Raw genomic sequence first — 13,654 nt, 5'->3', positions numbered from 1 at the left:
GGCCAACATGTTTTGGAGAAATATATTTGTATGTTTTGGATATATATTCTTATAAATTGTATTTTACAAAGTAGAGAATTTCTTTTAGGGGTAATTACTTTTTGGCTCATTATTACTAAGAAGAATATTTAAAATATTTCAAGCAACTGGGAAAAAATTACCTTTCACTAAAAAGACAAAAGAAGCCAATAGGTCAGATAAAAACAAAATATTCTGCATTTATTATATTTAAGTCAAAAATACACATAAAAATGGTTCAAGTTTAAAGGAAAATTAAAGACCTTTGTTGTGACAATAACATGATTAAGTTACACAAATACAAACACACAATTCACAACAACACGGCACAAACATGTTTCAATTGTTCAAGTTTTCAAGATGGGAATTCATGTGCAGTCAATTAACAAGCAGCCAAAATCTTGTTTAAAAGCTTCAGACTAAAACACAACTGCTTTATGGTAATACTAACATCACAACAACACCTACACAGACAAACCAACGAAGAGTGTTCATAAGAAAACTCTAGTTATGTGCTCACATTGTTTGGTTCAGAAAAAATGATGTGCTATGCTTTCTGTTTCAGGCAGGCATTGCTTAAGACAGTTAACAGTGATACACCATTAAAATCAGTGCAAGTCGATTATTTGTAACTTTAAAATGAATGCAACAAAACTAGGCTAATGCTAAATTTAATATAGCAGTTTTCATAGTACGACTAGCCTCAGTGTTACAATTTGGACCAACACTGGTCTCGTAAGAGCATCAATACCTCGCTTGTTATTGCCATTGATACTGAACAGCTAATGCTTAATATTAGCTCTCTGGTCCCAATACTTAAAATCTCAAACTAAAACGTTAAAAGACATCAAAACGGGTATTATAATTTAAAATACATGTATAAAATGAGATTTAAACCTTCCAGACTTGGACCTTCTCAGCCACCACGCACCAATTGGCGTGGTCCAAGTAAGTGTGCAGAACATGGAGGTCATCAACGTGGTTTTGGATCAACTGCGTCAGTTCTCCTTCCCTGAATACGTGGTAGTACCGCAGACAAGAGTCCTTCATCTGTTCGCTGCTCCGTCCATTCATCCCCTCAGTTTCCAGAAGAGAAGCTGAGCTTTCCTGCCTCTGCAAGGGCTCTTGTAGGCTTGATTTTCCATCCTCGTGTCCTTCAAGATTCGACTGATCCCTCTGGTAGGACACCAAGTCGGGCAGTGGAACTGAGGAACAATCATGGACAAGCTCCACAGGAACAGTCTCATTTCCATTCCCAGCACTTCTGTTGTCGAATTTATGGACCTGTTCATGAGGTTCTGAGATGAAGACGTCTTCTTCTAGACTGGTTCTGGAAGAGGATGAAAAGAGGCTGGACATCTGCCTGATGAGGCCTCTACTAGCTCGTCGGCTTCTGCTTTCTGTCGCTTCATCGACAGGAGTTTGTAAAGAGCTGGAAGAGGAGCGGGACATGGTCAGGCTGCCGAAGTCCAGCACTGAATCCAAAGATCTGGAGAAGAACCAAAGCCTCTGTTGTTTCGGCTGACTGGGGCTGATCAAGTCGCCCTCATCCACCATGGAGGATGTGCTTTTCACTTTCCTGTGCTTGTCGCTGGAAGCGTCGTCGTCGCTGATGCTTTGGGTTCCGGTGCCTCGCTGTCGGGTTCGGCCGGCTACTCTGAGGGCAGGAGATGAAGGGGGATTGGGGTTCCAGGGAACGAAGATGTCCTGCTTCTCAAACTTGCGTCTCTTCTGCTCCATGGCCCAAACGTAAATCATGATCCGCCCTCCCAAACGCAGGGTGCGTGCCATCTCTTTAATTGCTCGGATGCGCCGTTCTTTGGTGGACATGTGGTGGATGACTAAACAGTTGAAAGAAACCGTGGTTACACTATTTCGATGGTCCACTTTAGACATTCTGCTGACTGTAAGTAACTTTGCAACTACATGTCAACTTCAGTCAGAGTATTAGTAGTCTGTGGTAGACTGTTAGGTTAGGGTTTGGGTTAGTAGAATAAGTTGATGTAGTTGCAAAGTTACTTACAGTCATTAGAATGTCTGTTTGGGGACCATCAAAATGAAGAATTAGCAGATATTAAGTTGACATGTAGTTGCAGAGTTACTTATAGTTAGTATTCAATAATAATAATCAAAATTGTATTCATAAGTAATTAACTCGCGGCAATTCATATGTATTTTACGAGGTGGCTAATTTGTACGAATTCGTATGACCTCGCTTGTACAAATTCATATGTTTTTTCATGAATTCGTACGAATTACCTACCCCTAACCCCACCCCTAAACCTACCCATCACTGGGGTTAAGACAAATTGTATGAATTCATATGAGTGAGGTTGTACGAATTAGCCACCTCATAAAATATGTGAGATAGCGTTGGATATACAGTCTAGTGATTTCAAAGAAAAGCTCACCCCAAAAAATTTATTTTGTTACTTTTTTACTAAATATTTTTGGCATGCATGTAATAACTCTTATGAAATAATGTGTTATTTAGTCAAAAATTTAAAAAGAGGACATAAATATCTTTTTAATGTAAAATGTAACTGTTGGGTTTTACAAAATAGAGAATTAATTACAAGTCTGTTGATATTACATTTCTGTCTTAGTATTAGTATTTATTATGATGATTAATAACAATAATAAAAATAATAATAATAATATATTTTAAGCTAATTAAATTGAAAACTTTGAAATTATTATAAATAGTGGTGTCATTATGTCAGTTTTAAATTTTCAATTAGATTTTATTTTAAATATATTATATAATATTGATTCAGTAAATCAATTCCATCTAAAAATATAATTTAATTTAAATGTATCATTTTATTATCATCATCATCTTTTTTAAATAGTGAAAAGGTAATTTCAGTTTTTATGTTCAATTATATATTACATTTAAATATATTATTTACTAATATATTGATTCAGTGAGTCAATATTGTCTCAATACTGATGCCTATTATTATTATTATTGAATTTGATCCAAACAAAATATAGTGTTTTTATTAAATTCATATTCAAAATACATAGATAAAAAATTTTTTTTTTTTTAAAAATCATGACCAAACTGACATGATCAAATTATACCAATATGGAAAAGAGCAGTATTATAAATTTACTCTAAGAAAATAAATACAATTTGTTTATCAACGAACAAATAAATAGAGGTTTGGAATTTGGAACAACATTACAGTGACTAAATAAAATAGGACTATTTTCAATTTTGGGCGAACTAACCATTTAAAAAAAGATAGTGTCACTATGAAGAACATATCAGAACAATGTAAAACCAAAATCAATACAGAAAGTCCAGTTCATAGCAGTGGGCCGTTTCATGTGTTTAGAATGGGCTTTCAGAGTGTTTAAACCATTATGAGACTCTGATATCATCAATGGCCACATGAATCTTCTCTCTGGGGATTGACGAGAGGTTGCCAGGTGACCCAGCGGTACAGCCTGACAACAAATACTCCCAGGCCTCTTCCAAGAACCACTTATCTCCTGTAGCCTAGTAACACCTCTTGTTTCATATACCTCATAAAGCCTAAATAAACCTATATATCCGCTCCATTTCAAATGAATGGCAGCATTACCAGCAGATTGAAATTAAATAGTTTGATCATGGAAATGTTAATTTGGGTTTATCACATGAAATGTGCTCCTATGAACATAAATTCTCACTGATCATTATGCTAATGATCTCATATCAGAGCCAAGATGTCCGCACTAGATGTTCCTTTTAAAGCAGCATGGCCTTTTACAGTTTCAGTACATTCTGCACTAAAATAAAACATGGATGTGCAAAAGTTTTTTTCCTTTTAATTAAATGCGACATTCATAAAATTAGAAATAATTTAACAATTTAATAATTTTTACAATAACTGGGATGGGAATTTTAACCATTTTAAAAGAATAAAATATGGAACTGAATGTTTTTAAGTTCTGTTAATGCTCCTTGGTGGTTGCACACAACAACAAAAAACACAACCAGTGACTTTTATGAGTTGATTCTTGTATAAGAAATATATATATATATATATCTCTTAAACTCTTAAACATATGATTTGTCAGGCTGAATCATTCTAATGATTTATTGAATCAATCCAAACCGTTCTTCACTTACTCACTGAACTGAAAGTCAATTGTCCAACTAATAAAGTGTTTAATAAAGTGTTAAGTGGAATCTGAATCAGAACCAGACGCAATCCACCTGAATGTATTAAAAGGTTAGTTCACCCAAAAATGTCATTAGTTCTGTCATTAATCACTCACCCTCATGTCGTTCCAAACCTGTAAGACTTTTGTTCATCTTCGGAACCCAAATGAAGATCATTTTGATGAAATCTGAGAGATTTCTGTCTCTCCATTGACAGTTATGCAACTACCACTTTGACGCCTTAAAAAGTTCATTAAGAGATTGTAAAACCAATCCACATGAATTGAGCTGTATAAGTCCAAATTTTCTGAAGAAACACAATCGCTTTATATAATGAACAGATTTAATTTAGGCTTTTATTCATATATAAACATTAATCAACTCGCAGATCAGTTGTGGTAAACGGAAGCTCAAGCACGCTTGCTTGACGTGTACGAGAACCAATGAGGTTCATTCTCATGTGTTACGCAGGGTGAACTGAATCATTAAGTGGAATCAAAATAAGAACCAGAATGAACCCAACTGAATGTTCTAGGATAATTATGTTGATGCATTACCTGCAATGGAGAGCACTGCGTCAAAACAGCCATCTCTGTAGGGTAAACGCAGGCCATCGCAGAGCTGCACCTCGTGACCTTGACTCCACGCACAGTCCACCAACGGACGACACACGTCACAGCCCAACTTGAAGATTTCCTCATTGATGTGCAGATATTTGCCATTTCCACATCCTGTAATGATTAAAAAATGAAATGAGTACAAATTATAACAAACTCATAAAATGAATCAAAATCATATAATAGTTCCTCATGGATGATTCACTGGGCTGTTTATCCCAGTATCATAGTGTAATAACTTTGGTGCCCATTCATCCTTATTAAACTTTAATATGAATAATTGCATTTCCTTTCAGACAATGGTGAAGTAAAAGCTGTTGACAAAGTCTCTGTGATATAACAGGCCATTACTCATACAGAGTTTTTTTCCAAGCAAAATTATAAGGACAAGATTAAATGGGTTTCCTTCAGCAGTATGAGTGCAAATCATCAGATAAAAATGTGACAACGGTCGTTTACAAAGAAAGCGTGACTGTAACACAAGTAAAAACACATTGATCTTGCTCTTCTGAGAGTTTTAGTTCTCGTTTGAAAGACATTAAAGATCGAACACGAAGCCTTACCAACGTCAGCCACGATGCTGCCGGGCTCCTGCTCTAACAGGAACTGTTTGACCTTGGGCCAAGCTTTGTAGCGGCTGTCGTTGAAGTAGGGTGCGATCCTCTCGTACACGCTGTGAACATGGTCTCTCTCCAGTTGGCTGGCAGCCTCGTCCATGCTGCTCTCTATTAAACCCCACAGAGCATCTTCACCACTTATTAGCCAGACAGACACAGGAACAGAGAGGAAGGAGGCGAGACACGAAATGAGACCAAAAGATTGAGCCGCCCTGTGTTTAATGCTTTGTTTCTGCAGCTATTTCTAAAAACAAAAAATGAATCCAATATGCCACTTTGATTGGTTGCTTCTATACAGCAACACAAGCTTATATTTTTTTACATGAAAACTGTAAAAAATAAAAAAATAAAAAAATAGTATACAAATTTGTAAAGTGCACATAAAACAACATAAATTTAAAATTTAAATCTAAAACTTTTAGTTTTTAATCCAATTAGTTGTTGAAATATAATAATTTACACAGTCGCTGTCATTTTCATGACAGATTTAGTTAAACATACATTAAATAATCAAGACATCACTAACAAGTTAAGTAAAACAAAGGCCCTAATGAATATATAGGCTAATATAGTGCATGCATTTAGCGAAAGAGTTAATTTCTCTGGCAAACTAAGAAGCTGTGGACTCACCTGAGGTAAATGCTATGTGACTCAGTGTCTACAAGCTGTTTTATTGACGTCTTACCACCATTGAAACACTGATTGAAAGATTACACGAGATATGTGTTTCAGTAAGTTGTACTGTATCTTTCAACATACCTTCAGATGTTCATTCATGTATTTTCTGTAACTAGTATCAAAAAGGAAGAGATGATCGCATTCATTGGCACTCTGCGGTTGCGCTTGAAATGAGGCGCCTGTACAGTGATCTGTCATGCCAATTAAAGAGCGTCAGTTTTTGTTTGAATTTTGTGATAAAATTAACAGAATTTGAAAGATGACACTTTGTTTATTATCCAAAGTAACAAAACACAGAGCTTATTGCGATATTTGGTGGTTAGGTTACAACGTTGTATTCGTCTTGTAGATCCAATGGGCCAGGGCTGGGCATCGCGGTACGTACCGTGGGTAGTGTATCACGGTTTTTCGGTTCGGTTTGAATATCATTACACCCCTAAAGCCCGGAACACACCAAGCCGATGCCGACGAACTAGTGGCAACGAAAACAGACTGCGGGGTTGGCTCACGTCAGCAGTGTCTGGGTCCAAAGTTGCCCTGACACACCAAACCGACGCTCGACACCCGACGGCCAAGTAGCACGTCCATTCTGCGCCTGCGTAAGAAGAAATGCCTTTCTGTACCAGCAGGTGGCAGTAGCTGAACAGCCAATCAGAATGATCAGATGGCCCGACAAGCTCCGACGCTGATTCAACATGTCGAATCGGCCAAAAAAAAAAGTCATCGAGAACCAACTTCAGGAACACACTGAGAAAACTTAGTAAACACCGTTGGCTTGGTGTGTTCCGAGATAGATAGATGATAGATAGATGATAGATAGATAGAATCTAAGCAATCTCAAGGAAATAAAATGTAGGCTATATATTCACAATGAGCACTAAATGATAAATGAAAACTAATGATAAAGTTTTCTGATTTTGATAAGTCTGTGAAATTTAACTGAAACGTTTCTGATTAATTCTTTATTTTCCCCCTTTTCAGGTCAAATCATTTTGTTCTTCTGCCACTTGACTGCACCAGCACATACAGATGCGAATGTCGCCTCTTCAGCTGCAAATCAGTTAGCAGATGTCCAGTACAACAGCATCATGCTTCACAATCAACACATGGCTGTTTATCACTTCCTCACCTCCAAACACGCAATACACCTTCCTCGACAAGGACATTTCAATCAAAGCTTTGAAGCAGAAACGGTCAGAGATTTCTGTGCTCCTATCATATCCTGTAATTGAGATGCAGATTCGGTGCCGCTTTTCAAACTGCGCTACCACCTCTGATCGGTTTTCAAAGCCTTGGCTGTTACATAACCAATACTCCTGAAACTAAACGCATCAGCTTTTGGTTTATTTATTGTCAAATATGTTATAACATCAGATACATTTGAAAAAGAGATATGCTCAGCTGTAAAACTAGACTAACTGCCTTTCAGCTGGTTGAGTTGTTGAGAGTTGAGAAGTGAAGTCACGGATCAATAAAAGAACATTTCAAAGCAAATCCACATTCGATGCTTATCTGCTCTTCGGCATTTCAATTGGCAAGGTTCAGTCAATAATCACATGCTCTGGCGAGCAAACTGATAAGACCTTCATGTGGGCCGCCAGAAGGGTTAAGAGAGGTCTGCATAGAGCGAATGAAGGTTTTAGTAATTCTGAAAATAGGATAAACAAATGACCAGAATTTAAAAAGGGTGTTTTTTTGATTGTATAACAAAGCCATGGTGAATAGGCAATTGACCTTTTGGGAAATTTTAAGGGGGGGGGGGGTATCACACACAGTTTCTGCCAATCTCATGTTAATTTTGAGTACCTATAGAGTAACAATGCATCCTTCATATCTCCAAAAAGTCTTTAGTTTTGTCGTATTTACAAAAGATATATACGCTAAACCGAGTCTTTCCGAAAAAAGCCGAGATGGAGGTGTGCCTGCCGTCAAGTGCTGTGGGCGGAGCTAAAGAGTCACGAGCGTGCACAGCTTCTGCATAGAGATCGCATGCTAGCTGCGACATCATTATAAATAAAAAGGGAACAAAAACGTTCATGTTGTTTACATTATATACGCGCCGATTGCCAACAAAACACAGACATCTGATGCAGCTTTACTCACCGCCCCCGATCTGCAAATCCAGTGCCGAACCGGGACTCCTTTGTTTACAAGAGCTGCATCTCATTTCGGAGGTCGCATTTGAAGGCTGAATACTTCATCAAGGATGTATTTAAGAAAAGTAACCATAATAAAATTGACTGATATTCACTGTGAGGTGTAAAATACTGTAATTTCTTTCTTACATTGCAATCTAACGGTTGTCTTTCGTAAATGAGACTGCCTCGATGATGTATGCAGCCTACAAAGGGTGCAGCCACTGAATTGGGACACAGCCATTGTTGAAAAATCTCTCGGCTTCCGTATCCCGAACGAAGCGCGTTGATGGGCGTGCTCTTGCTCTTGTTGATGTGTGTGTGCACGCTTATCAGGGAGAAGTGCCTATACAAGGAATTCTGCTCTCTTTTGATGTCATACAGGACACACTCGAAAAAAACTCCTGTACCGGATTTGGCACAGAAATACTCCATTTGTCCAACTCGTGTTTTGAAACTTTGGCCATGTTTAACATGAGAATGCAACTCTTTAACAGTGTAAATAAGTCAGAATGCATGAAATAGCATTAGACCCCCCCTTTAATGAAAACAAGATTATCTTATTTCATAACGCCTCAGTGGTTTGGTGTAGTCTGGCGACTGTTATATAAAAACAGAAAGGCTCTTCGGTTGAATCACAAGCTGCCCTAAAGGGGAAACTCCACAGCTGAAAAAAATTCACAAGAAAAGTGGTACAAACCTTGACTCATTCTTGTTGCCAGATTTTGCTAGAAAAACAGCAAATAATAAACTGAAATATGCTGAAAATAAGACAAAAACCCAGGACCCGTACCTGCTCACTTTAATAACTCCATAAACTTGATCGCTTTATGTGCCAAGCTTAAACAACAAGCCCAAAAACATTTATAATAAGTGGACATGACAACACTGCAAGAGCGCACTCTGTGAAGCAGCCTACAAGCATAAACAAAACACTTGACGCTTGTCACTCCTGAAACTTTACAGTGTGTATGTAACCAAAGGCACAGGTAAGCATCACTCACATTTTCTACAGAATTTTTTTTTTTTTTTAATCTTTAGTTATTATGCTCATTTGTAGTCACAAAATGTTCCCTATTATGCTTTTTCGGATATTATCTTCCATGTAGTGTGTAATATAGCTGTTTGTGGATGTAAAAAATCTGCAAAGTTTAAAAAAAATATATAAGTGCTGAGGAAGCTCCTGAGCGGAAATTCAGATACGGTAATGGGTGTTTCATTTCCGAGATGCGCAGTAAGCGGTAGACCAATCAAAACAGACTGGCCAATCAGAGCAGAGCAGGCTCTCAGAAAGGAGGGGCTTGAAGAGACCGAATCCTTGATCGAACCGTTTCAGATACTGTGAGAAAAGAGGTGATGCTGCAATGTATATTATGAAAAAATTAAAGTGATTTTTGACCTTGAATGCATCTAAACCTATTGTAGGAGACCTCCAAAACAAAATTAGGAGCCTTTAAAATAGCATAATAGGGGCACTTTAATAGAAACACAATATTAACTAAAAAGGCTGCATTTACATAGATTCTCTCTTCATGGCAAAATATCCGCATGACAATTTTTTTCTAAGCAGTCATTTACACTGCGCTATCTCTCTGGCCTTGAGAGTCTTGTCAACAAGCAAGCAATATTAAAGGTCTTCCAGCACACACCGCATCAAATAAAGAGATAGTAGACGGCCACCTTAAATGTCACCTAACTGAAAGATGTCAACTGGTGTTGCTCCAACACACCTTTGGAAAATATCAAACCTCCATCAAAGCAAAATTGTTTCCGTGACTTTCTCAAGCCCTTCCGTTTTGAGCATTACGATTTCACCTCCCTTAGGACCCTGCGTACTGTAGAGCACTCTGAGGGTCCCTCATTACGAGCCTATTTTAAGATCACACCCGCTGACAGAAGGATGGGAGAGGAGCGTTACGGAGTCATCACTTTGCACAGCCCTGAAGAGACTCAGATTGCATCCGATTGTCCCTTCAAATCATTAAAATTCTCAACTCGACAGGCATTATTTAAGCAGCTGCAAGCTGGATGTTGTGAGCATACTGAACAGCAGCATCTAAATTTAGAAACAGGCAATACCCGCCAGACCACTATTCTCTTACAGAGAAACAGCGGGTCTGGCTCAGCAATACTAATGGAAACATGGAATGAACGATAAAGAAATTCATTGTTCTGTAATATATACGCTGATAGATTTACTCCTTACTTCATGCAAGTTTCCCATAACTGATGCCTTAGAACTTAAATAGCTCTGTTAAGGCCTTAAGATAAATCTAAGCATTGCTTTTTCTTATAAAATAAGAATATAATAGTAGTATAATATACAGCAGAGCAGTATAGATACTAGCCTGAGTATGCAAATACATGCCACATTTAATATTTCTGTATTTACATTGAATATCATGAATACATCACAAAAAAAGTACTGTGGAAAATGGACTATTACCAGATGGTAATACCATGGTATCAAAAAACATGGCTTTTTTGTTGATGTTAAGGCAAATAATTGTATAATATAATAATAATAATAATAATAATAATTAATAATAATAATAATATTTTTTCTTTCAAAAAATGTCATGTTTTTAAAAAAAAAAAAAAAAAAGTAAAATATTATAATTTTGTATTAAAATGATTAATTTTTAAAACTAATATATATATATATATATATATATATACATGTGTGTGTGTGTGTGTGTGTGTGTATATGTTTATATATATAAAATGTAGGTATGTATGTGTGTGCTTAATTATCAACATGCGTAACTGTCACAAAGCAAAAAAAAATATATATAGGATAAAACAACATAAGATAAACATTATTTAGTCTATAGTACCATCACACACTTACATATAACACGCATATATATATACAAGTGCTTGATTTACATAATTGTCTGTGTGTGTGTGTGTGTGGTATGTATTATATATAAGCAATTGATGCACATAACATATCTGCATCAGGCATATATAACACACGTGCGCACACAAATGTAACGTTACATGATCTCAGTTAAATAACAGGAAATCAGGAACTTGTTCATTCATTCATGTTTAGGAATCATTACACTATGAGACACATCATCGTGTTGATCCCTGACGAACCTGTATGACTCTATAAAGTTTAAACGCCAAAAAAAGAGCTTCTTCAGAGAGGTAATCTTCATTAAATAAACATGCATTTCACACACTGGCATTTCTGTTTATCTTCATGCGCAAACTACAGAAAACCGTCATTCAGCGTGAAGTGATACAAATCAATGCATTTGTTCCAGTTGAAAGTTTTACCCCATGTACATTTGCAACAGAAGATTCAGCGCCGTATACATCCTCTGAATCAAACCTACCTTTCCCCTCTCAAGGCTGCAGTCGCAGAGACATCAAAACCGACGGGTCGTTCGCGACATAATATTTCCGTGAAAGTAAAGCACAATGATAAAACATCGACACCCCACACCGACTGTGTGCAACCGACCGGCTCAGGGTGCACACTGGAGATGTGTTAATAAATACATGCTCACTACACTCGACCCCTAGTCTGGAGTGATGTCCTATTCGCGAACGATTAATTCATATGAACCGGTTCTTTTTAATGATTCAGTCGAACCGATTATCAAATGATCTCTTTCATGTAAAGTTCCTGATTTTTTCTCCGGAGTATCTTGGAAGTTTACATTGTGTGTGAATAAAATGGGTGACTGACTAAAATGTTGATGCAAATTTCGGCATAATATTACTCAAGAAGGTAACTGGATCGCACAAATAGCCTACAAAACTACAAGCTAATTATTAAACTCAGTCAAAAACGTAATAATACACAGAAGCATTTAATTGTAAATATCACTTGTGAGACAGGGAGCATTGTGTTGAATCAAACGAATTGAATCGTTTCAGCAAGCCGTCCGAACGAATCGACTCGCTTAAATGAATCGGACATCCCCGTGTAACAAGACGGATGAGTGAATTTGATGAGAGCGCAGGGAACACAGGACTAGTGCGCGGCGTAACATCCGCGACTCCGATTGGTTAGCACAGTCACGTGACCCCAACATAACAAACACGTACACTGTGACACATGGCAAACGATTGAGGCTAAGCAGGATTTTCATTTACTTAATGATGATTCATACTTTTACTAGAGCGTGTTATACGAGACAAAAGAGTAGCTGTGTAAATAGTTAATAATTAAACAGCAAAAAAACTGATTTGTACATACTAAAAGCTGAAAAAGATATAGATAGATAGATAGACAGACAGACAGACCCTAGTCTGGAGTGATGTCGATTCGCTTAATTTAAATAAAAAAATGTCTGTGTTTAGTTCCTCACTCAAAGACCGCTAACAATGTGTAAATAGCCTTTGCTTATATAAACACTGAATTTTTTGTCTTATTTCCTTAATTGCAGTTGGCAGTAAGTAGAGTTCCTACATAGTGTGGGTGTGTAGGCCTATAAATGCATGCAAATTGCACAAAGCTGTTATAATAGTACAGAACGGCTACATGCTGCTCAGTTAAATGTAATCTAATAGATTTCCAGTTTTAAAGTAAATGCCACACAGCAGCTGGTCAGCAGATGGTGGACTCAAAGAGGGTGAATGAAAAATAATTTTTGCTACCTCTTACAAAAACATGTTCTAACTGTTCATTTTTAACAAAATGCTCAAAAATTATATGTAAGCAGACTTACAGAGCAACAATAATGCAGTTGACAGCACAAGGTTTATATGCAGTCATTATATCATTTGACATGATGGATTTAAACAGTTTTTTGCCATATAAGTTTCAGTGACCGAACAACTCGGTAGATTCTGTTCGACCTTCTGATGTTTTCATTTATTTGAATTGCATCAATCAACATTTTTTAAGACACAAGTGCAGCTGGATATTCTGGACAGATGTTCACTTCGTTCTAAATTTAAAAGAATTTTTTTTTTTTTCTCCAGCTGATGAACGATAAAAACATTGACAGCCAATCAGAATTCACCCTGCTTTAAAGAGTTCGAGCATTTAAAGCGACAGACCACAAAACTGCAGCACGTGCTTATAATGAACAGAACGTTATCGTGTGTTGGTGTTAGAGTTATCTTTAAAGACTGGTTAAAAACATGACATTAATCATAATTCATTTATTCCATTGACAGCCATAGTTTTGCATCTGAGATTAAAGGGGCTCTATGTAGGAATGAAACCCAGTGGTCGAAATAGGTACTGCAGTCCAAATTCAAAATATTGTTTGCCCCGCCCCCTCCTTCAAAGACGCGGATGGCCATCTTGAGGACACTCATCAAGAGGGAGCGCAATTGACAATGAAAGATGAGGAGACTTACACACTGTAAGATGATGAGTTTATTTATCTGTGTTTTAAAATGCTGTCGTTCATAGGGATTTTTAGCAAAGACTATAGAATAACACAAGACGTGTCAGTCGTATTG

General features: G+C 37.1%; 1 protein-coding gene across 1 annotated transcript; it reads right to left on the bottom strand.

Annotated features, from left to right (window-relative positions):
- Positions 1-193: 193 nt before the first annotated feature.
- Positions 194-11,771, bottom strand: trmt9b (tRNA methyltransferase 9B). Its single transcript, XM_051861999.1, has 4 exons — positions 11,569-11,771; positions 5,355-5,545; positions 4,732-4,905; positions 194-1,859 (listed from the first exon to the last, which is right to left on the bottom strand). Exons 2-4 carry the CDS (start codon positions 5,506-5,508, stop codon positions 910-912), a joined length of 1,278 nt encoding a protein of 425 aa, XP_051717959.1. The 5' UTR covers positions 5,509-5,545; positions 11,569-11,771; the 3' UTR covers positions 194-909.
- Between the last annotated feature and the right edge of the window lie 1,883 nt (positions 11,772-13,654).

Source organism: Ctenopharyngodon idella, chromosome 15, assembly GCF_019924925.1.
Source record: "Ctenopharyngodon idella isolate HZGC_01 chromosome 15, HZGC01, whole genome shotgun sequence".
Classification (NCBI taxonomy): Eukaryota; Metazoa; Chordata; class Actinopteri; order Cypriniformes; family Xenocyprididae; genus Ctenopharyngodon; species Ctenopharyngodon idella.
The sequence above is the reverse complement of the archived record's forward strand: the minus strand, read 5'-3'. Positions and strand labels throughout refer to the sequence as shown.